This window comes from Salmo salar, chromosome ssa13 (genome assembly GCF_905237065.1).
Source record: "Salmo salar chromosome ssa13, Ssal_v3.1, whole genome shotgun sequence".
NCBI classification, from domain to species: domain Eukaryota; kingdom Metazoa; phylum Chordata; class Actinopteri; order Salmoniformes; family Salmonidae; genus Salmo; species Salmo salar.
Genome location: NC_059454.1, coordinates 38,772,791 through 38,798,397, shown reverse-complemented (window position 1 = coordinate 38,798,397; position 25,607 = coordinate 38,772,791). Strand labels below are relative to the sequence as shown.

General features: G+C 40.5%; 1 protein-coding gene across 3 annotated transcripts; it reads right to left on the bottom strand.

Annotated features, from left to right (window-relative positions):
• Positions 1-544: 544 nt before the first annotated feature.
• On the bottom strand, positions 545-8,945 carry LOC106567144 (mitochondrial ubiquitin ligase activator of NFKB 1). 3 transcript variants are annotated; one of them, XM_014136103.2, is made up of 6 exons: positions 8,858-8,930; positions 8,408-8,498; positions 8,060-8,199; positions 7,535-7,743; positions 7,002-7,213; positions 545-1,580 (listed from the first exon to the last, which is right to left on the bottom strand). In XM_014136103.2, the coding sequence occupies exons 3-6, from the start codon at positions 8,177-8,179 to the stop codon at positions 1,063-1,065; spliced, it is 1,059 nt and encodes a 352-aa protein (XP_013991578.1). In that variant the 5' UTR covers positions 8,180-8,199; positions 8,408-8,498; positions 8,858-8,930; the 3' UTR covers positions 545-1,062. The 3 variants fall into 3 exon arrangements, with proteins under 3 accessions (XP_013991578.1, XP_013991579.1, XP_013991580.1); XM_014136104.2 differs by having other exon boundaries at positions 8,873-8,900; XM_014136105.2 differs by lacking the exon at positions 8,408-8,498 and having other exon boundaries at positions 8,858-8,945.
• Positions 8,946-25,607: the final 16,662 nt, after the last annotated feature.

Here is a 25,607-nt window from a genome sequence, read left to right as displayed (position 1 = left end):
CAAGGAGACCGGTGATGGAGACCTGTCACCATCAGCCCCATAGAGTTTTTTCTCATTGTAAGGCAATACTTTCCAACATGTCTTCACAATAAAAGCTTAGTCAATAATCGATACTGAAAGACGTCGGTGAAAAAGCAGATTTGATAATAAACTGAAAATTATACGATAGCCTATGATATAGCTTGCATAAAACACATTTTATCCAAAATGTTCCTTCCTCTTTACGACTAAATGGGTATTTTATCGATGGAATACAGTCATTTACAGAATAAAAGTCTAATGAAGAGAGAAATGCAAATAGTGAAGGAGAGCGATGCAAAACAATCCCGAGCAGAATTTGCAGAAGAAAGATACGTCACCGACTGTGGTAGCTTTTTCCTGGTGCATTCACTTGTCTCATCACGATATTGTATTTATTCTTTACCTTCCCGGTTCAATGGGCATCCCGTAACAGTCAACACTTCATGAATAAGTTGTTAACACCATTGTGTATTGCTCCTTCTTTTATGATAACTTACTGATTGTCACTTAAAACAAAACTTCATACTTTATCAAAGGTTTTTAATTTGCAAATAGCTTTATTTTGTACATGATTTCTGTACCTTTTCTGCTTAGCTCAAATGCCATGGTTTATATAAATCATAAAATATGATGTACTCTTTCATCCCTGTTGAAAAGGTATGCAAGGCAGACATCACCCTCTCCTGGCAGCCATAAACATGTACATAAATGTGTGTGGATAGTATAGGGCCTACAGATTTGTAAAATAGGTTGAGGATATATTTATATTGTTTGTCTTTATTTATTCAAAATGGCTTTGATGTTCTTTGGAGAAACATTGAGGTGAAAAAAATTCAACTTCTGAGCTGATTCTACAACTAAGGATCCTGGATATTACATGTTTTCCTCAACTGATATAACTCAAATCAAGCTACAAGTCAGCTTGATCTTTCAATTAAACATTATAAAAGCAAAGAAAACAGAAAAATAAGCCGACACAATCCTTTTTTCAGTGACATTAGATTAGTCCATTTACAATGGCCATCCCCATGGCATTGTCCATTAGCCGTTATAAAGAGGCACTACCCTCTCTATCGTCGCCCTGCAGATAGGGCACTTCTTTGGCTCTGGCAGAGCCTGGTAGCACTGGTCACAGGCACAGACATGCCCACACTCCAGGAACACACAGGAACGCTCCTGGCTCAAACAAACTGTACAGGCACTAGTGGAAACACTGGCCTCCTCCACATTCAGCTCCATCATCCTCTTCCTCTGCTGCTCCTTGAATTCCTCCAGAACATTCTTCTTCTTCCTGCTCTGTCTATGGTAAGACCACTGCTTCCACAGGATGAAGAAGAGCGTTGTGGAAGCAACCACACCAAACATCATGGTCAGGATCCTCCAGAACCTGACGCTGCTCTGCTGCTTCTCCACCAGGGAGTCATAGTCCAGTCGACTGAGGAAGTACCTCAGGCCCTGCTTGGGAGGCTGGAGCTTCACCAGGTTGTTGTCCAGCACCAGCTCCCCGACCCCGGTCACACTCACCCCTAGACGCAACATCTCCTCCATCTCGTGGATACCTAAGATAATAATAACATACCATTTAGGATAGAATTTTATTGATTGATTTATTGGATAAAAGTATATCAATCACAAAGTACATTACATTATTCAAATGACTGATTCCTCACGAAACCAGGACAAAAAAGACCATGATTTTGGAGATTTTCACAAAATAATCCATACGATAGCCTATGTCCTTTGGAGGAAGAATTGTTGACGTTTGAATCTAAAAGCATAATTGAGAAATAATTTATCAAAGTTGGCATATTTGACATTTTGGCCTTACCCAGGGATTTCTGCTAGGTTAAAAGTTATGGCCCATTTTATACGGAGAAATTTGCATAGTAGGCAATGTAACCAATCACAGCCCTCATTTTACTTACTTGTAACATTGCACATCCTGCAAATCACCAGCAGAGAGCAACCATTTTGAATACAGTTCCCCATTCGGTAATTTTTTCAAACTGGATCACAACCATTGGTGTAGTGGTGCCTCCAATTTGGCAAAAAAAAAATCCCAAACGGCCCATCCGGCAAAGGAAAGGCGCCCTGTTCGAAACATGAGAAACAGTGACAGACTCTGAATGATCTAAAATAATAAATCCCTTATTCATACCCCTTGACTTATTCCACATTTTGTTGTGTTACAGCTGGAATTCAAAATTTATTAAATACATTTTTTTCTCTGACCCATCTACACACAATACCCCATAATGACATAGTGAAAACATGTTTTTTGAAATTGTTGGGTTATGTATTGAAAATGAAATAGAGACATATCTCATTTACAAAAGTATTCACACCCCTGAGTCAATACTTTCTGGGTAAGTGTAAGCGCCTTCCACACCTGGATTGTGCAATATTTGCCCATTATTCTTTAAAAAAATTATTCAAGCTCAAATTGGTTGTTGATCATTGCTAGACAACTATTTTCAGGTCTTGCCATACATTTTCAAGCAGATTTAAGTCAAATCTGTAACTTGGCCACTCAGGAACATTCACTGTCTTCTTGGTAAACAACTCCAGTGTAGATTTGGCCTTGTGTTTTAAGTTATTTTCCTGCTTATAGGTAAATTAATCTCCTAGTGTCTAGTGGAAAGCAGACTGGCGGGTAAGATGTCTATTTCACCAGCCACGTTGGCGGATTGTCAGGACTCTACAGTGCAGGCATTTCACTTGTGAATAAAAATAGTCAAGTATGATCACATTTACAGTAAAAGAAATGCAGCAGTAGCTGTTTTCATCGTACTTTCACCGTTTTGCTTCATAGCTGGTAAATGAATCGCCCAAAGTCAAAGAACTACGAATCCTATATACTGTAGCCTATTCCACCTCGCACTGCAACACTTCCTGGCTGGGGGCTGTACGCACCTGAAGAGCTGAGTGAAAGGCACCTTTTTAGAAGCGCTGTGCACAGGCATAAAATATGCTATAATTCACTTGAGGTAAAAGTCTACTAAAGTGAGACTTTATCCTTGTGTTTCTTGGCTATTTACATTGTTTTGTTCACAAGCTAGGTTGTTTTCTATGTTTGAGTTTCAACTTCTAGTGAAGAGAAAACCACTTCTACTAGTCAGACTCAATATCACAGGCACAAACATGACTTGAGTCTCACTACCAAGGTAACCTTCCACCCTTAACTTCTTTGGGATAGGTGGCAGTATATTCACAGCCGGATAAAAAACGTACCCGATTTAATCTGGTTACTACTCCTGCCCAGAAACTAGAATATGCATATAATTAGTAGATTTGGATAGAAAACACTCTAAAGTTTCTAAAACTGTTTGAATGCTGTCTGTGAGTATAACAGAACTAATATGGCAGGCCAAAACCTGAGAAGATTCCATACAGGAAGTGCCCTGTCTGACAATTTGTTGTCCTTCAGTTGCATCGCTATCGAAAATACAGCATCTGTGCTGTAACGTGACATTTTCTAAGGCTTCCAAAACGGGGATATTTGCACATAACTATGGATTATTTGGAACCAAAACAACATTTGTTGTTGAAGTAGAAGTCCTGGGAGTGCATTCTGACGAAGAACAGCAAAGGTAATCCAATTTTTCTAATAGTAATTCTGAGTTTAGTGAGCCCCAAACTTGGTGGGTGTCAAAATAGCTAGACGTGATGGCCGAGCTATGTACTCAGAATATTGCAAAATGTGCTTTCGCCGAAAAGCTATTTTAAAATCTGACACCGCGATTGCATAAAGGAGTTCTGTATCTATAATTCTTAAAATAATTGTTATGTATTTTGTGAACATTTATCATGAGTAATTTAGTAAATTCACCGGAAGTTTTCGGTGGGTATGCTAGTTCTGAACATCACATGCTAATGTAAAAAGCTGTTTTTTGATATAAATATGAACTTGATTGAACAAAACATGCATGTATTGTATAACATAATGTCCTAGGAGTGTCATCTGATGAAGATCATCAAAGGTTAGTGCTGCATTTAGCTGTGGTTTTGGTTTTTGTGACATATATGCTTGCTTTGAAAATGGCTATGTGATTATTTTTGGCAGGGTACTCTCCTGACATAATCTAATGTTTTGCTTTCGCTGTAAAGCCTTTTTAAAATCGGACAATGTGGTTAGATTAACGAGAGTCTTATCTTTAAAATGGTGTAAAATAGTTGATTGTTTGAGAAAATTGAATTGTGGTATTTTAGTTGGTTTTGTATTTCGCGCCGTGCGATGCCATTGGCTGTTGGCTAGGGGTTCGGGGTTCCGCTAGCGGAACGTCTGTCCTCAACAGGTTAAAGGGGGCAGGTGAACATTTTTGTCTCATCTGTGATATTTTGGTTAAAAGACTGTTTGTATTATTCAATATACCACATTAGTTAGTTACTAGTAATACATGTATTGTTTTAAAAACATTACAAAGCATGCTCATCTGGTTTGTTGTATGTTTTGTTGGTGTAATATTTGTGGTTTCAAAACTATTTTGGCTGGTAAAAAAATCTGAGTGGCTGGTAGATTTTTACATTTTATTGGAATATTTTTATTTTGGAATATTTAAATTCTGTACAGGCTTCCTTCTTTTCACTCTGTCAATTAGGTTAGTATTATAGAGTAACTACAATGTTGTTGATCCATCCTCAGTTCTCATATTATAACCATTTAATGCTATAACTGTTTTAACGTCACCATTGGCCTCATGGTGAAACCCCTGAGTAGTTTCCTTCCTCTCCGGCAACTGAGTTAGGAAGGACGCCTGTAACTTTTTAGTGACTGGGTGTATTGATACACCATCCAAAGTGTATAACTTCACCATGCTCAAAGGGATATTCGATGTCTGCTTTTTATATTTTTACCCATCTACCAATAGGTGCCCTTTGCGAAGCATTGGAAAACCTCCCTGATCTCCGACTACCGAACCGTAGCACTCACGTTCTATAGCCATGAAGTGCTTTGAAAGGCTGGTAATGGCTTACATAAACACCATTATCCCAGAAACCCTAGACCCACTCCAATTTGCATACCACCCCAACAGATACACAGATTATGCAATCTCTATTGCACTCCACACTGCCCTTTCCCACCTGGACAAAAAGAACACCTATGTGAGAATGCTATTCATTGACTACAGCTCAGTGTTCAACACCATAGTACCCTCAAAGCTCATCACTAAGCTAAGGACCCTGGGACTAAACACCTCCCTCTGCAACTGGATCCTGAACTTCCTGCCCGGCCGCCCCGTCGATCAAGTCCCTGAGCTGACAAGTTAAAAATCTGTCATTCTGCCCCTGAACAAGGCAGTTAACCCACTGTTCCTAGGCCGTCATTGTAAATAAGAATTTGTTCTTGCCTAGTTAAATAAAGGTTAAATAAAAAATTGCTGATGACAACAGTGGTAGGCCTGATCACCGACAACGATGAGACAGCCTATAGGGAGATCAGAGACCTGGCCGTGTGGTGCCAAGAAAACAACAACTCCCACAATGTGATCAAGACAAAGGAGATGATTGTGGACTACAGGAAAAAGAGGACCTAGCACACCCCCATTCTCATCGACGGGGCTGTAGTGGAGCAGGTTGAGCGCTTCAAGTTCCTTGGTGTCCACATCACCAACAAACTAACATGGTTCAAGCACACCAAGACAGTTGTGAAGAAGGCATGACAGAACCTATTCCCCCTCAGGAGATTTGGCATGGGTCTTCAGATCCTCAAAAGGTTCTACAGCTGCACCATCAAGAGCATCGTGACTGGTTGCATCACTGCCTGGTATGGCAACTGCTCAGCCTCCGACCACAAAGCACTACAGAGGGTAGTGCGAACGGCCCAGTACATCACTGGGGTCAAGCTTCCTACCATCCAGAACCTCTATACCAGGCAGTGTCAGAGGAAGACCCTAAAAATTGTCAAAGACTCCAGCCACCCTAGTCATAGACTGTTCTCTTTGCTACCGAACGACAAGCGGTACCCGAGCGACAAGTCTAGGTCCAAGAGGCTTTTAAACAGCTTCTACCCCCAAGCCATAAGACTCCTGAACATCTAATCAAATGGCTATCCAGACTATTTGCATTGCCCCCCCCCATTTTATGCTGCTGCTACTCTCTGTTATTGTCTATGCATCGTCACTTTAATAACTCTATCAACATGTACATATTACCTCAACTAACTGGTGCCCCCGAACATTGACTCTGTTCCAGTACCCCCTGTATATAGCCTCAATATTGTTATTTTACTGCTGCTTTTTAATTATTTGTTACTTTTATTTCTTTCTTATTTTTGAAAGTATTTTTTCTTAGAACTGCATTGTTGGTTAAGGTCTTGTAAGTAAGCCTTTCACTAAGGTTGTATTCGGCGCATGTGACATGATACAGCGTATACCTCCACTACACTAGTTTGATACGCATTGAGCGGATGAATGAGTATACACGATGCCCACAAAAAAAAGTGTGTTTACCCTCCACTACACCACTGATCATAACTCTAAAAGCTGCAGCGATTCCAATCTGGAACTTTGAAATGCCTGTAGAGTGTGTAATATTCATCAATATATTTAAACTTTTGCCTAATCAAAAATGGTATATTTTCAATAAAATTAAGTCAAGATACTACTCATATTACAGAGCAAGCAGTAAAGCTTCATAACACATTTTTTCTTTGTAGCACCTACAGATTAAACATTATGGAGTCCTGAAGGAGGCCTGGGTCCAAAATGGCAGAAATATATTAACTTTGCTTTGATTAATTATTTCAAAATTATGCTTTTAGATACAAAAGTCAAATATATATCAACAACCCTTCTTCCCAAGGACCATTCCATGGATTACATTTATTGAAAATCATGGTATTTCCCCCCCCCTAGTTTAGAGATTAATCACTCAGTAGTGAGTGAAATTTTCCCTGTATGGGTGGCCCCAGCAGGAATTGAACCCACAACCCTGGTGTTGCAAAGACCATGCTCTACCAACTGAGCCACACAGGACCACACCTTTAGGGCGCTCCCCGCTGATGAAGTGGCCGATGACGTTGGTCAGGGACTGGGCAGTGGGGTGAAAGTTCTCATAGGTGGTCTCCAGGTCCAGCTCCGAGGAGTCCAGGGGCCGGATGACCCGGATGGTGGTTGCCACAGCCTCGTCGTGGGACACCAGGTCAAACGGCACCGTGTTGGTACGCTGGTGGATGACCTTTTCACTCTCGTTCCTGACAGGTATAAAATATTAGAGATACCTACAGAGATGTGTATCCACAAAAAGATGCAGTATAGAGCATAATGTTTTTTATCATCAAGTTTGTTTGTTTTTATAACTTATTTTTTATTTTTTAAATGCTACCATATTTATTGTTTCATTCTAGGAGGTAGCATAAGCAGAACAAAAGTTAGCCATTACTAGGCCATCGTCAGTGTGTGAAAGTGTCTCCACACACAAAAAATAAATCCACACAAATTGAGCCTCCTAACAGCCATCAGTAAGAGAAGGTGCAAAATATTACCATAACGCTTCAGTGTACTTTAGCACTTACCAGAGATGAGTGGTGCGATTCCACACCATCTTCTTCTCCTTTAGAGTTAACCTCTCGATGACCCCTTTGCAGTTGTCCACAAACTGGCTGTTCAAGGTTTCTTTCACAGATCTCACAACACCTTCAATAGCAGCGTACGGGACACATTTTCCTGGTGCTTCTGTCAGGATGTTCTTCATATCCTGATCAATAGACACTTTCTTGGCTCCCTGTAAAACATAAATGATATTGAATAACAATCAAAAACCTCAAATGATCATTGTCAATGCAGTTATAGTCACTGTGATGAAGTTAAATAATTTCCTGGTAAACTGCAATGATAGAAAAACACTGTCTGAACTATTGATAATGTTACATTGGATTTCTGGGCGCAGTGGTGTGCTCTGGTAAGTTGCAAACAAAGCATTTTAAACTCCCTTCAATGTGTTGCTTGCCAATGTTTAGCCTAACTACTAAACATGCTACTAACAGATTTAAAGAGATAAGGTAGATAAGATAGATGAGGCAAGGCTGTAATGTGATTACCTTTAATCTTGCTACTGTTGTTGTCCTCCTCCTGTACACAGAGTAGAAGACTGCAGTCAGTGCTGAGCTGGTGGCTAATAGCAGGAATTGGGCTGTGGAGGGTTTCCCACTAGTATCCATCCTGTGATCTTCTGTTTGATCTGAAACAACAAAGACTATGTCAAAGAACACAAGAGCAAGGTGTATGGATCCACATCTGGGCCGTAAATCAGATGACAATTGTTGCCCTGCCATTGACAGTCTATAAGGCTATGGTCATGTGATTCAATGTGTTAGTTGGACCTTATGGAATGTATGAATGCCATGGAATTACAGTATTATATTTGTCAGCCTAAAACCCATACTTACAGAGACTTGACTGCCACCTAGCTATTATTAGCTAACCCTGGAGTTCTCTCTTTTGGCTAGCCAAAATCAACTTGGGTTGATGAGTGACTTTCTGGAGGTGAGAGACCATTTAAAATGCTAATGATAACGTTGTCGCCAAAATACAAAATAAAATATTTGGTATCATGCAAATATACAAAATCGATTGACTAAACAGGTTTGTTGACATTACTCTTACTACCTAATTAGTTAGCTACTGTAGTTAACGTTACCTAACATAACTAGTTAGCATAGCTAAGGGCGGGCTCTGTAATTTAGCCCTGCACTGACGTAGCTAGCTAGCTAGTTGTAAACACATATTCCTCATCAAGCTCATTTTAATAGACTAGCTACTTTTATATTTTAAAAACGATTGATTTCATTCCAAGACTAGCTAAATAATGCCACATCTAATTGCTAGTTTGGGCTCACCCTCCACTTCCTTACATAGTAATTTTGTTTTTTAAATTTGTTTTTAAATGTTCTACTTCTTCTTCGATGAGGTTTAACGGCGGTTGGCATCCAATAAATGTTGCATTACTGCCACCTACTAGACTGGAGTATAACTCCCTTATACAATGCTTATATATATATATATATATATATACACACACAACAAATACCTTACCATCTAACACTACACTCACAAGAAAAATTCGAAATCATAATAAATACCATAATCCACTATTTAAATCTATTTAGTCCTACCTCAGGCCAACAACCTGAAAGGATGGGACACCACCACTTAACACATTCTGTAACAATTCTGATGTCAAGTCTCGCACACCCAAATACCTCTCTGCAGCTGCCACCACAACCTCTATTTTCTGTGACTTACGTTCTATCTCTGCATTACAGTTAATAACCATTGCTATAAATGCCAAAAATCCAATCTTACTGAAACATATATCACTTGTTGGTTTATCCCTCTGTACTGGTACAGATCTACTACTCACACCACTCCTCTCAGGATCCCTCCCCCTTGACCCATCTTCCTCTACTTTCTTCACTGCCTCTGCACTACTCTAACCCTGGAAACCTCAAACTGCCTCTCTCGCACGGGACATGCTGATCCTTGATCCTTGACATCTGATCCTTGGGGTTCCATCCTTTCTCAATTCAAAATAAAAGTCAGTTCAATGTGGCCATTTGACCAGCAGGGAGCAGTGTTCAATCATTTATCAATTGAAAAGCACAGCACAGATTTGTTTTTAATCTATGTTTATGGGCCCTGTGATAAAACATTAGATGATATCACGTTTAGATTGGTTATCAATGTTAGAATGGTCAATAAGAACCATTGATTTCATGACAAATAATATTGTGTAGCCCAAATGAAACATGTCTTCAAAATGTATTGCCTTTCTAGTGTTTTTTTTTTATAAAAGAAACACATAAACACTGAAAAAAACGTTTATTCTTGGTAATCTTAATAACTCAATTCTCTAGTCCAGGTATTCCCAAACTGGGTACACGCAATGCCGTCGGCGGTACGCCAAATAAAAATGTGATTCACAAAAAAAGTTTCTTTTTTTTTACTTAAAAAAAACAACAAATCTTCACATTTTCAAACAGTACATTTATATTTTCTAACGTGGCTATACATTTGGGTGAGGTTTTTTCTCGTCTGCCAAAAATAAAATGAAACCAAAAAATGAAACCTAACGTTAGTGTTTTGAGAAATAACAACACAATGTAAAATACAGGTAGCCTAGTCAAATAATTAACATCCAATCACATTAACCGTTACTTACTCTCTCGCGGGAAACTTTCACTCATGCGCAGACATTTAGAAACTAAACATGACAATTTGAAAAATAAGCCACGGGAGTTTTTTGAGCGAGAATAAAGACGACTTTCGAGTAGTAACACATGTATAAAAGCAACAGATACCATTAATAAGAAGAGGCTAGAAGCCTCTTATATGGTGAGCTACCGAGTGGCTAGGACAGGCAAGGCCCATACTATTGTGGAGGACTTAATTCTTCCTACTGCCGTGAATATGGCTGGGGGAAAAGGCCAAAAGAAACTATACAGACAATTCCTTCATCAAACAACACTGTTTCACGACGCATCAGTGACATGGTAGGAGATGTTTTGAAACAATTCAATTATATGCGTTACAGCTGGATGAGTCAACAGAAGTGTTGGGCCTGGCACAGCTCCTGGTATATGTCCGTTACGTTTATGTGGGGTCAATATAAAATGGACTTTGGTGGGCAAGATGTGTTGGTATCTGTACTGATGGCGCAAAAGCCATGACAGGGAGACATAGTGGAGTGGTAACGCACATGCAAGCAGTTGCTCCAGTCGCTCCTGACTCCACTTGGGTACACTGCAGCATCCACCGAGAGGCTCTTGGTGCCAAGGGAATGCCTGACAGCTTGAAAGACGTTTTGGACACTACAGTGAAAATGGCTAACTTTGTTAAAGCCAGGCAAGGCCCCTGAACTCTTGTGTATTTTCTGCATTATGCAATGATATGGGCAGCGACCATGTGGCGTTTTTACAACATACAGAAATGTGCATTATATTGTGTGAGAGACATTAGTACATGCAGTTACAGGAAACAAGGTGGGAGTTTAAGGAATTTTGTGAAGTATCACTGCACTTTCAAATCAAACAACATTTTATTGGTCACATACTGTACACGTGTTTAGCAGATGTTATTGCGGGTGTAGCAAAATGCTTGTGTTTCTAGCTCCGACAGTGCAGTAATATCTAACAAGTAATAACAATTTTACAACCATACACACAATACACACACATCTAAAGTAAAGGAATGGAATTAAGAATATATAAATATTTGGACGAGCAATGTCAGAGCGGCATTCTGCCCTACCAAGCAAAAAGGCAAAAACTGCTCATTTGGTCGAAGATTAGTTAATGTCATTTTTGCTACATTACTGCTTAATCATGTGGATTAAGTTACTGCTTAATCATGTGGACAAATATCCTGCCTCTATTGTATTGTGTTTTAGAAAAGATGGGGGTCATGTTAGCAGTAACTGCATAAAGTTACTGTGAAACCAAGGTAAATAAAAGCCATTTTTCTCAGTTCCACACTATGAGCAGTTACTGCCTTTTTGCTTGGTAGGGCAGCAGAGACTAAAATACAGTAGAATATAATACAGTATATACATATGAGATGAGTAATGCAAAATATGTAAACATTCCATTATTAAAGTGGCCAGTGATTTCAAGTGATTTTGCCAATGTTGTCTGTTACCTCTTTCTCATGTAAAGATGTTGGCCTACATAAATGGGTAGGGGAGCCCATTGCAATTTCCTGAACAAGCCAAAGAGGATAAGACAAAAATACTTGATATCAAATTGGGACACATCACAACTTGATCTCGTTCATAAAGGACAATGAACAATGATGCAATAGAGAAGTGCAGAGAAGCAATAAAGATGAAGAGCATTCAATTATTCAGGGTGAAATATGGTAAGTGCCAGCATGCAGCAGTGAGAAAAGCAGGCTTCAGTTCAGAACCATTCAATTGAGCCTGTTGTGCAATCTCAGTCTCATAAATCCACTGACTGACTCTCACTCCGTCCAGCCCCACTGTCTGACAGGCAGCAGCCATTCTCTTCTCTCTCACTAGATCTGTTTCCCAAATGGCACCCTATTCCCAACATAGTGTATTACTTTTGACCAGAGCCCATTGGGTTCTGGTCAAAAGTAGTGCACTATAAGGAATAGGGTTCCATTTGGGACGCAACCCTACACGGTTTTTGGGGCAATCATAATGAGTACAGGATTAGCATAATATCTCTTCTTCGTCAGCTGGTTTTCCACACTCAACAGTCAGAGCCAATTTGATATTTAGTTACAGGGTTACAGGCAGAGGCATTTGGGACTTGGTTTCCTATAAATTATTTGTGGTCAAATAACTAATGCAATGAAATACGGTAGACAAGATATGACAAGGATGAAACTTTACAAACAACGTGTGACAATGATGCTAAATGTACAACGCATAGGCAGGCCTGCAGTGTACTTCCCTACAACATTTGGGATGGATGTGGATTTATATATTTATATCTCTACATCACTGTATGCCTGTGCTAATTGGGTGCAGCACAGAGATTTGGAAGCAGGATTAGTCACAGATGGACACAACTCTACTATGGAAAGCTGTTTTAACATATACTCATTACGTTTTTTATATCAATCATTTTATGTTTTATACATCAATAATTAAACAAAATCTAGAAACTTTTTTTTCTTCCGTATCTTTTTTTTTTTTTATCGATATAAATAAAATCTATGGTAATGATCTTCGTGGGGGCAGAATTACATGTGCATGCTCCTATATACAGTCGCTAGTGAATGTCTACACATCCCTTGCCCAGTCTTCCCATTTTGTTGCCTGAAAATTAAATTGATTGAATTTTTTTATTAAAATGTATTAATTAGGTATGTCTTCACACCCCAGTTAATACTTGGTGGAAGCAGCCATTACAACTGTGAATCCTTTTGAAAAAGATTCTACTAACCTTGTACAACTCTTTGGGCAACATATCAATTGTTTTTGTCAAAATTACTCAAGCTCAGTACATTCGGTTAGGAATCATTGATGGACAACAATATTCAATGCTTGTCACTGATTTTCAAGCAGATTTAGGTCAGGACAAAGACTACTAGACTATTCATGAACACTCAACACCTATTGGAAAGCCATTCTGGTGGGTCTTTTGCATTAGAATTTGTGTAATTGTTCCTCTGGAAAAAATGAACTATCGGAGGGTTAGGTTTTCAGAAGACTATGACAGGTTTTCCTGTCCTTTGCTCCTTTAATACTTATTTTGACCCAAACATACTCCCCAGCCCCTTCCAGTAACAAGCATAGCCATAGCACGATGCTGCCACCACAATACTCATCTTATTCAAAATTATTCACACCTTTAATGGCTGCCAATGGTGCTTCCGCCAAGTAGTAATTATGGCAGGGCCGCTGGAAAACAAATTGTGAGGCGAGATTTGCCCCAGCACTTTTCAATCAGGTGTGGCAGCGCCACACCACTTTTGATTTAGCTTAATAAAATAAAGAGGGCAAAGTGCGTTTCTTTTGGCCGATTTGCCTCATGATTTGTCAACTCTCCCACAATTTCTCTGTCCTTCACATAGGAGTGCTTGTCAGGGCTTTCAGAAGGCTCGGACCAATACGCAGCGTGATCGTAGTTCCACATTTTTTATTTAATCGTGAAACTAAATGCCATATACAATAAACTTGAAAATACAAAAACAATAAAGCCGTGACGCAGAGCAGGCATACACTACTCACAAAATTAACAACCCACGGCATACAAATGGAAAACCCCCTACATAAATATGATCTCCAATCAGAGGCAACAAGAAGCAGCTGCCTCCAATTGGAGATCAACCCCAAACAAAACCCGACATAGAAATAGAAACCCTAGAACCCAAAACATAGAAATAGTAACCCAGACAACCAACCAAACACCCCCTGCCACGCCCTGACCCATCTACTATAGAAAAATGACTTCTTACAATGGTCAGGACGTGATAGTGCTGCTGCAGACTCTGTGCGTGTCTTGACCAATCAGATTCATGGAAATTGCAGGTAATGCGGGCCAGGCAGAACGCACAAAGCTGAACGCACACTCTCCACTTACCTCCGGTATTTATTCAGCAAGAGTGATAACATCACTCCAGACACAAGTAAAAACTCTTAAACATAAATGTCGCAGCCTAATGTATACTGCCACACCCTGATCTGTTTCACCTGTCTTTGTGCTTGTCTCCAACCCCCTCCAGGTGTCACCCATCTTCCCTATTATCCCCAGTGTACTTATACCTATGTTCTCTGTTTGTCTGTTGCCAGTTCGTTTTGTTTCATCAAGCCTTCCAGTGGTTTTTCCCATGCTCCTGTCTGTCTCTAGTTCCTGTTTTCTAGCTTTCCCAGTTTTAACCATTCTGCTTGCCTTGACCCTGAGTCTGCATGTCATTCTGTACCTTGTTATACCACCCTGGATTATTGACCTCTGCCTACCCTGACCCCAAGACTGCCTGCCGTTCTGTACCTTATGGACTCTGATCTGGATTACTGACCTCTGCCTGCCCTTGACCTGTCATTTGCCTGCCCCTGTTTTTGTAATAAACTTTTGTTACATCGAAACTGTCGGCATCTGGGTCTTCTCCTGAGCCTTGACATAAACACCTAAACATTAGCGATCTGACATGCTGTATTGCATGGATACTGTATATAGCTCCATTCTTGTGTATTTTATTTTATTCCTCTCGTCTTACAATTTGCACAATTTCTAACTCTGCATTGTTGGGAAGGGCTAATAAGCAAGCATTTCACGGTAAAATCTGCACCAGTTGTCTGATCAACTGTAGGCTACTAACAACAGCAGCTGCATAGTCTAGCCTACTATGCACCCTGTCCCTCTGGCCAGGTAAAACAACGTGATAACATTTTGTTTGTGAGAATGTGAACGGGATCAAATTTGGTTTATATTCAAACTTGGGCTGACTAGGCTACCTAGACTTACTTCATCAATAAACACAATAGCTGACATAGACTGATAATTTTTTTTATTAGGCCTACAGTTGCATAGGGCAGGACTAGCTTACACGATGCAAACCTGCATAAAGCAAGCTAGGCCCTGTGAGTTTAATTGTTCAATGATGTTGCTTTCTGTGTCTGTGTATAGGAAACCCCCCTAGTCCTTCTTTAACATATCATTTATATGGAAAAGTACAAGGTTGCAGCAGTTTGACGGGGTTTTCATCCAGGAATGTTTTTAAATCATGTGACCTGATTAGAAACAATCTGATCCAATCATAGCCCATATTAAACCTTCTCACAACAGATGAATCATGTCATACCGTATAAGGTCCGGAGTTTTACCTGGTTGGGTTACCAGATCAGGAAAAACTACTGGCCCCAGATTTTTTCGTGCACCACACCACTCTGGGACCTGTGGTACCACCTCTTAATAATGATAAATATGTGCAAATATATGTGAAATTCAACAAGGATTCAATGGAGAAATACATTTTTGATATTGATAATTCAATTTTTTTTATCAATAATTTACATTTTTGATATCAACGATTAAAATGTTTTACATCGATAATTAGACATTTTATATTAAAAAAATGTTATTGTCACAACTGTCGTCATGGAGAGAAGAATTGGACCAAAATGCAGCAGAGTTAGTGTTCAGCATCATTTATTTCAAAAAAAGATCACTGGAACGCTACAAAACAAGAAAATACCCACAGCTCAACAGTACTGACAGCATAACACACTGAACAGAAACAATTACCCACAACCCCAAAGAAAAACACACACTCCTATATAGGACTCCCAATCAAAGGCAACTCAACACACCTGCCTTCAATTGGGAGTCCTAATCACCAACACAACCATTCACACACACACAAAAACCCTGCCACATCCTGACCAAAACTAATCCAATTGCTCCCTCTGCTGGTCAGGATGTGACAGTACCCCCCCCTCAAGGTGCAGACCCCGTAATGCACCTTACAAAAAGAAAACACAACAAAAAAAATCCCCAATACCCCAACAAAACCAATAAACAATAACCCCTAAACAATAAGGGAGGGAAGGGAGGGTGGCTGCCGTCAACGACGGCACTGTGCTACACCCTCCCTTCCCAACCCACCTATCCTGGAGGTGGCTCAGGTGTGGGACGTAAACCTTGCTCCACCTTCGACGTCGTCCACTTTGGTGGCGCCGATAGCTGCGCCGGGCAGATGGGCCACTCGAGCTGACCCTGGCAGACGGACCACTCGGGCTGGGCCGGAGGACAGGCGGGCCACTCGGGCTGGGCCGGAGGACAGGCGGGCCACTCTGGTAGACCCGGAGGACAGGCGGGCCACTCTGGTAGACCCGGAGGGCAGGCGGGCCACTCTGGTAGACCCGGAGGGCAGGCGGGCCACTCTGGTAGACCCGGAGGGCAGGCGGGCCACTCTGGTAGACCCGGAGGGCAGGCGGGCCACTCTGGTAGACCCGGAGGGCAGGCGGGCCACTCTGGTAGACCCGGAGGGCAGGCGGGCCACTCTGGTAGACCCGGAGGGCAGGCGGGCCACTCTGGCAGACCCGGAGGGCAGTCGGGCCACTCTGGCAGACCCGGAGGGCAGTCGGGCCACTCTGGCAGACCCGGAGGGCAGTCGGGCCACTTCAGGCTCGATGCCTACTTCGCCCTGGCACATGCGGGGCGCTGGTACTGTGCCTACCGGCCTGAAAATCCCAGGCCTCACCACAGCCCCAACCCCAAAGCACGGGACCTTTCCAGTCTGCCCTAAAAGGGTACGGGGAGCTGGCCTGGGGCTCCAATCTCGCCCCGCCAAATAGCCTTTGTGCCCCCCCCTAAAAAATTGTTGGGGCTGCCTCCCGGGTTTACTAAACTCTTCCATAGCCCTAGAAACGCTCCTCCTTATCTCTGCCCACGTCCATCCTTCCTCCTCGTTCCTCTGCTGCTTGGTCCTGGTTTGGTGGGTAATTCTGTCACAACTGTCGTCACGGAGAGAAGAAGTGGACCAAAATGCAGCAGAGTTAGTGTTCAGCATCATTTAATTTAAAAAAAGATCACTGGAACACTACAAAACAAGACAATACCGACAGCTCAACAGTACTGACAGCATAACACACTGAACAGAAACAATTACCCACAACCCCAAAGAAAAACACACACTCCTATATAGGACTCCCAATCAAAGGCAACTCAACACACCTGCCTTCAATTGGGAGTCCTAATCACCAACACAACCATTCACACACACACACAAAAACCCTGCCACATCCTGACCAAAACTAATCCAATTGCTCCCTCTGCTGGTCAGGATGTGACAGTTATTGATATAAAAAATTGGTTTCTCCATTGAATCCTATGCGGAATTAATTTATATAAAAAAAGATAGAATAAAAACATTGACACTTTTTTTATTGATACAAATTCTAATCATTGATATCAAAATGATATTGTTGATATACAAAATACATTTATTGATATAAACAATTCTAGGAATATATGTTTATAATGAGACAACAAGAATAACACGGGTTACGACAAAGACAACAACAAAATTCCCTCAAGCACTGCTGTATGAGAGAGTAGACTGAATCAGGCTCTGATAACATTCAACTTTTTAAATTTAACTAGGCAAGTCAATTAAGAACAAATTCTTATTTACATTGATGGCTTACCCCGGCCAAACCCGGATGACGCTGGGCCAATTGTGCGCTGCCCTAAGGGACTCCCAATCATGGCCGGATGTGATACAGCCTGGATTCAAACCAGGGACTGTAGTGACGCCTCTTTCACTGAGATGCTGTGCCTTAGACCGCTGCGCTACTCGGGAGCCCCAAATACAAGAGAGGTGTAGCATAACCTCTTCCATATCAACTGAAAAAGGGAACCAAACATGCCTGAGGTATTTAGCGCTATATTAGTCACCTTGATGCAATGAGGTAGCTCCAGGCCTGGATGTGTAGCCTGTTTACTTGTTTTGATTGGGAATTATTTACATGCTCATCTGGTAGTGGTAGTCAAGTAGATATGTGCATCCCCCAGTCTTTTCATGCTGTCAGTTCTGAGAGAATCTACAATATTATTCCAATCTAGCAGCTCTTTCTAGCAGCTCTTTCATCAAAATGTGCAAAGTAAATCTGTGTGGCGAGGAATGTTACAGAAATTGTAACGGATTCTCTGTTTTCTTCATCCCACATTTGTTATGGTATTTCCCTCGGTTTCGTAAAAAGAGGGATAAGGATCTGTTACACAGATTCAACATAGGACTCAACGATACAATACCATGGATGAACTATGATGCTCTGCGCAGAGTCACAGTGATGGTGATGCCTGTTACTTCTATTACAGTATCATAACTACTTTACCCTTTTCCTACTAGCACCGACTTTGCTGATCATTTCGTTATTGAGGAAAAATGTACTGTGATATGTGGTTGTGTCACCTAGCTATCTTAAAATGAATGCACTAATTGTAAGTCGCTCTGGATAAGAGCATCTGCTAAATGAATGCAATTTAAATGTAGTGTAAAATGAAGCTTGGCTATATCAAAATTGATTATTGATGATATTACAATGAGAAACATGTCCTATCTGATTATGGAGCACAGCTGGAGATTTTCCCTGTAACTTGTAAACACCCTTAGAAAGAACTAAGGACTCAGTCCTTTTTCTTTCTTCTGCACTTATTATAATGGCTTTGGAGTGTTTCTCTAAAATCGACCCTGTTATTTATTCTCCTGCATATAAAAGCATTTGATAAAGCATGTGATCAGACAGAAACCACATCACTCAGATATTCAAATCAGATTGCATTCTGGGTAGGTACAGTATGTGCTGAATGTTAAAAGCCTGGAGGGTTTCCTTTGAGGATTACACCAAACAAAAGCAGCACAGGATGAGTAATGAAGCTATTTGGCAAGGCTTGTATTATGGCAGGTTCTCATTTTCTCTTCCTGTCTGTCCTTTAGAAAACATCAAACGTGGAGCGCATTTATAATATACATGCAGAATGCAGAATTACACAATGCAAAGGATGCTGAATCATTCCAACAGAGGTGCCATTGATCTAGCCACTGTCATGTGTTTCCATAAGCAGTGGGTTTAGGGAAATGGTTTACATCTAAAGAAGGAGCATTTAAGGATTCTGATTATGAAGCTGTACGTTTGGGATAGAATTGAGCATACTGCATGGAACTTGTTCAGAACCTCCTCTGTATACTGTACTGAACATACTGTACGGAACATTTGTATTAAAGTAGGCTACAGCTGAGCTGTATTTATTGCTCATAAGGCTCTTGGGTTCAGGATATATTGAACACAATCAATTACTATTTGTGCAGTGAGTCAGATGTTTCTGTGACGGTTCTCTGTAAATGTCATGTTTGGGAACCGTCGCGTAAGTTCTAAAAGATGATGCCTCAACTCAAAGTCGTTCCAATTTTATTATATGATACTTAGGTGGTTGCTTATATTTGTCCTACTTCACACATGTACAAGTGTGTATTGATACACTACATTACCAAAAGGATGTGCTCGTCGAACATCTCATTCCAAACTCAGGGGCATTAATATGGAGTTGGTCCCCCTTTTGTTGCTATAACAGCCTCCACTCTTCTGGGAAGACTTTCCACTAGATGTTATAACATTGCTGCAGGAACTTGCTTCCGTTCAGCCACAAGAGCATGAGTGAGGTCGGGCACTGATGTTTGATGATTAGGCCTGGCTAGCAGTCGGTGTTTGAATTCATCCCAAAAGTGTTCGATGGATTTGAGGTCTGGGCTCTGTGCAGGCCAGTTAAGTTCTTCCACATCGATCTCGACAAACCATTTCTGTATGGACCTCTCTTGAATTGTCATCCTGAAACAGGAAAGGTCCTTCTCCAAACTGTTGCCATAAAGTTGGAAGCACAGAATGTCTGTTTTTCATCCTATCTTCATATACAGTATAGTGGGTGGTTGAAATGTTGTTTTTTATTTGACCTTGTTTCAATATTGATAGTAAAATGGTATGTTTATCAACCTAAATAAAGAGATACCTACTGTATATTGAAATAAAACCCTGCCTGAACAGTGACTCCTACATGATGGGTAATGCACTTAAGTGAGAACTAGTCTACCATCCAGTTACCTACCTCTAGGTACCCTGCTTAGCTTTGGAAACAAGCTGTGTTCATTTCTGCTGAGCTATCATGCCAACACATATGATACTGATCAGCTTCCATACTCATTTGCGTCGCTATGCTCTACCTTAACATTGAAAAGTTGAAAGTAAAGTCTCAAACTTGTTTTGCACAAGCTATGTGAAAGTAAATTCAGTGTGTTTATGTAGGCTACATTCAACGTAGTACATTGACAGCTGATTTGCCCAAAGGACACCATCATTTCAACGTGTAGCTAGCAATGCTATCATTAATTCATGATTGATCTTTAGATGTATAGAAGTGGTTACCATTAGCCCTATAAAAAGGATGCCAAATTCATGATATTAACTTTACCCTTTAGATATTGTGTTTTATAAATATGTTGTTCATAATATATATATATATATATATATATATATATATATATATATATATATATATATATATATATATATATATATATATATATATGGATAAGACAATATCCAAATGTAAATGTTTATAATAATAATTTCATACATTTGGTCTTCTATTTATAGGGATAAGTTGCCATATGACGTTTTGTGATTTACAAATTTACATTGAAGTGAAAAGAGTGTCTTGTCAACCTATTCACGACGTCATCTGACCTGATTGCCTTATTTGTATGGGTAGCCTATGATAATTAACGCAAGCACAACCAATTTCAAGCTAATCAAGCCTTGTGGAGAAGACAATCATTGTGCCACCTATAAATGCAAATGGCTCTAAGTTTGAATGTTTGTTGGACAACTGCAATTTAGCTATGGCTTATCATAAACGGTCAATTCTAAATTCAAACATATGATATTTTAAACCAGTGTAGATGGTAACTTGAGTGACACCTCCTCCAGTGTTACGACAAGTGATTGTATGAAAAGGGTGCCTGGAAACCCAACATTGAATTGCATTGAGGTCTTTGGTTGTTTTTCAATGTTTGGGCTAAGTTCCAATGATGGGAAATCTTAACACTACAGCATACACTGACATTCTAGACGATTCTGTGGTTCCAACTTTGTGGCAACAGTTTGGGGAAGGCCCTTTCCTGTTTCAGCATGACAATGCCCCCGTGTACAAAGCGAGGTCCATACAGAAATGGTTTGTCAAAATCAGTGTGGATTTGACTGGCCTGCACAGAGCCCTGACTTCAACCCCATCGAACACCTTTGGGATGAATTGGAACGCCGACTGCGAGCAAGGCATAATCGCCCAACATCAGTGCCCAACCTCACTAATACGCTTGTGGCTGAATGGAAATAAGGCTTTCCACATCTAGTGGAAAGCCTTCTCAGAAGAGTAGAGGCTGTTATAGCAGCAAAGGGGGGACCAACTCTATATTAATGCCCATGATTTTGGAATGATATGTTCGATGAGCAGTTGTCCACATATACTTTTGGTTGGTTATGTAGTCTATCGTGAAAATCTTAATTCCGACCGCCAAATGGATCAACCGCACGGACAACCGAAATAATTGGACTGCCAGATGGTGAAGTGTGATACATCACTCCAGAGAATGCGTTTCCACTGCTCCAGAGTCCAATGGTGGTGAGCTTTAAGGCAATATAAGGCAATATAATTTGATTGAACATTTTGGCTTATAGAGGTCCTGAGGTCCTCATTTCTGCCCAATGTACAGTAGAATTCAATGTAATTCAACATTGGATTTCCAGGTAAACTGAAAGTTTGTTTGATAGTGATGAGATTGAGCGGTCGTCTGATAGTGTGTGTGTGATGCAGGATCTTCTCAAACTGCAACAAAGAGTGGTATATGTGTGAAGCTGGTATTTTGAGCTAATGAAAACAACCTCACAATGGGTGCAGTAAGTCGTTTATTGGTAATTCTCAGAGAAGAGGGGCTTAATGTTCCGGAAGATGCACGCACCCAAATATAATTACATCAGTATTCACACCCCTGAGACAATCATTTGTAGAAGCTCCTTTGGCGGTGATTACAGCTATGATACTTTTTAGATAAGTCCCTAAAACCCTTGCACAATATTTGCCCAATATTCTTGAAAAAAATCTTCAAGCTCTGTCAAGTTGATTCTTTACAACCATTTTCAAGTCTTGCCATAGATTTTCAATCATGTTTAAGTCAAAATGATAACTAGACCACTGCATGATGCAGTCACCACCATGCTTGAAAATATGAAGAGTGTGTTGGATTTGCCCCAAAAATAATGCTTTGTATTCATGACAAAAAGTTCATTTGTTTCCCACTTTTTTTGCAGTATTACTTAAGTGCCTTGCTGCCAACAGAATGCATGTTTCGGAATATTTTTTATTTTGTACAGGCGTCCTTCTTTTCACTCATTTAGGTTAGTATTGTTGAGTAACTACAATGTTGTTGATCCATCCTCAGTTCTCATATCACAACCACTCTGTGACTGTTTTAAAATCACCACATGGTGAAATCCGTGAGCAGTTTACTTCCTCTCCGGCTACTGAGTTAGGAAGGACGCGTTGTATCTTTGTAGTGATTGGGTGTGTCGATACGTCACCCAAAGTGTAATTAATAACTTCACCATGCTCAAATGGATATTCAGCATCTGCATTTTTCTTTTTTTACATATCTGCCAATCGGTTCCCTTCTTTGTGAAAAACCTCCCTGGTCTTTGTGGTTGAATCTGTGTTGCTTGTGTTTCAGTGCTTTCATCACATTACATGATTATGGTGTGCTTGAGTGTCATGAGGAGGATGTTGATTTTCCTTAAACGAGGCTCTGATCTCTATTTGAGGCTTATTGCAAATAGAGTTTGCCCGACAACCTCAGTCACTTGCAGAACTTGACCGATGGAAGGCCACTGAGTACAGGCAGATTTTGCTCTACACTGGTCTCATAGTATTGAAGGATGTTGTTTCCAAAAGGGTCTATCACCACTTTGCCTCTCAGTCTAGTAGCCATGTCAATTTTGATAGATTCAGATGATCAGAGGAGGCATTATCTTGATGATGCCAAACAGATGCTGATGCACTTTGTTGAGCAAGAGTGTCTATGGTGATACATTTTACAATGCACATGGTCTCACTCACTTGGCACATGTTGCATTTCACAACTGCTCACTCAATTACCTTAATTGCTTAGAGTTTGAGAACCATTTGCAGTGGCTTAAACGTGCCATCAAAAGCCCACATAATCCATTGGTACAAGTGACAAGGCGACTGTCTGAATCACACCAAGTAAAGCATACTGCCAAGAACATCCAAGCATACATCAAGAATAACATGCAAGATGGTTGCTTCCTCCTCCAGGACATTTGTCAAAGAAATAAGAGACTATGGAAACATTGTCTGCGATGTCATTCACCATACTCAAACGGACAACTTCTTCATTCTTCCATGCGCCTCCAAAGACCTCAACACAGCAAGTATCGCAAATATCCGCAAATGCTAAATAAACATTATGAATCCCGAGGGCCTAATCAGCAGGGCTGTGTCTGCCCTATCATGGGCAATACATAATGTTTCCTCTGTTGCACAGTTTTGCCAAGTAAGATCACATCTATTGGAATAGTTTGCTTTGCAATTATGGCTTTTATTATATTGTCTATTTCCCCAGGTTCAAATCTCAGAGGATGTGGGCCAGAGCAGTGTGGATGGGAAATGAAAAGGAAGTAGGTGTTACTCCAGAGCACCGGATCAAAGACCAAACTGTGTGGTGTCCCCTAAATAAATATGAAAAGCATTAAAGGATTTGTCCACACCCTCTCTGAAATGGAAGTCATTCAAGCTTCTGTCGTTACAACTGACATCAGGTAAATAGCAGATACTTACTGCATTAAAGTATAATGTAAAAACTGCTTGTTGTTATAGATGACTTAAGTTGTTCGAACCCTCACCCCACCATTAAGAATCAAAACAGCAATGTGACGATGTCGAAATCACCAAAGTAAGTGAAGTGGAGGAGGTCGCCAAGAGAAACCGATACAACTACCTTCAAAGAATTTATAGCTGGTACTGTATGTTTAAACACACATTGACAGTTTGTGTATATTCAATTTACTTGGCTTGATTTTTATTCTTTAAATTGTTGTTATAATCACATGAGGAATGTAATCTCCCACCTCCAGCCACTACTGCCTCCAGGTTATGTAAGTATGGTAGCATGCAATACTGATTACTAATCGGCCCTTTGTCCCTAAACCCTAGCAACTGAATAACTAGCTTGCCTTTTGATAGACTGGGAGGACCTTGTACCGTATTACTTTAACTGATCCTTTCAAATCTACAAGCGTGTGGGAAGATAGCCCAGACGGAATCACTCCATGTTTCACCATTGTTAGTGTAGTGAAACAAACGTGAAGCTGATCTGAAATCCACCTGGATTTCCAGGCTAGGGGTTAGGGGCTTGGGAGGGTAAATTTAGGTTTAAAGTTTGGTAATTTTTAGGTTGACTTTAAGTTATTGAAATGGAAGAAGATTTAAACGCATGACAAATGTGTGTAGAAAAAGGCTTAATGTTGTAAGACACGTTTATATTTTACATGTTTATTTTCAGGCAACCCAAGCTCCCACCACAATATGCCTGAAGCACCAGTGTCAGGTTCGTTGTAAAAAGTGGACCAAAACGCAGCGGGTATATGAATACTCATCTTCTTTTATAAGAAGGAAACCAAAACAAAACACTTATACAAAAACAACGACGAAAAACAGTCCTGTAAGGCTACACAGCTATACATGGAACAACTACCCACAAAACCCATGGAAAAACACCCCTACTAAATAGGACCTTCAATTAGAGGCAACGAGGAACAGCTGCCTCCAATTGAAGGTCAACCCAATAAACTAAACATAGAAATAGAAGAACTAGAACAAACAGAAATATATATTAACATAGAACATAACCCCCCAAAAAACGAAACACACAAAACAAACACACCCCTGCCACATCCTGACCAACTACAATAACAAAATTACCCCTTTACTGGTCAGGACGTGACAACCAGAAAACCTGTGCCACCACTACCAAGAAGCAAAAGGCTAAAACGCGGCAAAAGCCATCAACTAATGACAGTGAGGACAACCATTCACACCATAAGCCAACTCCTTATTCTTGATCATTGCATTTGAGAAAGGTATTCTAATTGTAAAAACAATTGGCATGATGTTATTCAATCTTTTGTTGCAGAGAATCATCTTGGTCTCTCACATGGCTTAATCCTGGAGCATGAGGGCTTGACGTATCCTTCTGTTCTGCCTTCTTAATTGAGGTATCCCCCTCACCAAATCCCTGCAAAGGATCAGACCCTTTTCCTGTATAAAGTATGAAACTCTCCATTTAGAATTTTGGTTTACAGTTTGGTAGTAATTAGATTTAGGTTGCCTTTTAGGTTGCCTTAGAAATGTGTGTAGGGAAATGCTGGATGTTTTACACTTTTATGTGTTGGGTTTTAAAATCTGTTTGGGACAGGGGGCAGTATTTTCACGTTCGGATGAAAAGCGTGCCCAGAGTAAACTGCCTGCTACTCGGGCCCAGAGTCGAATATTTGCA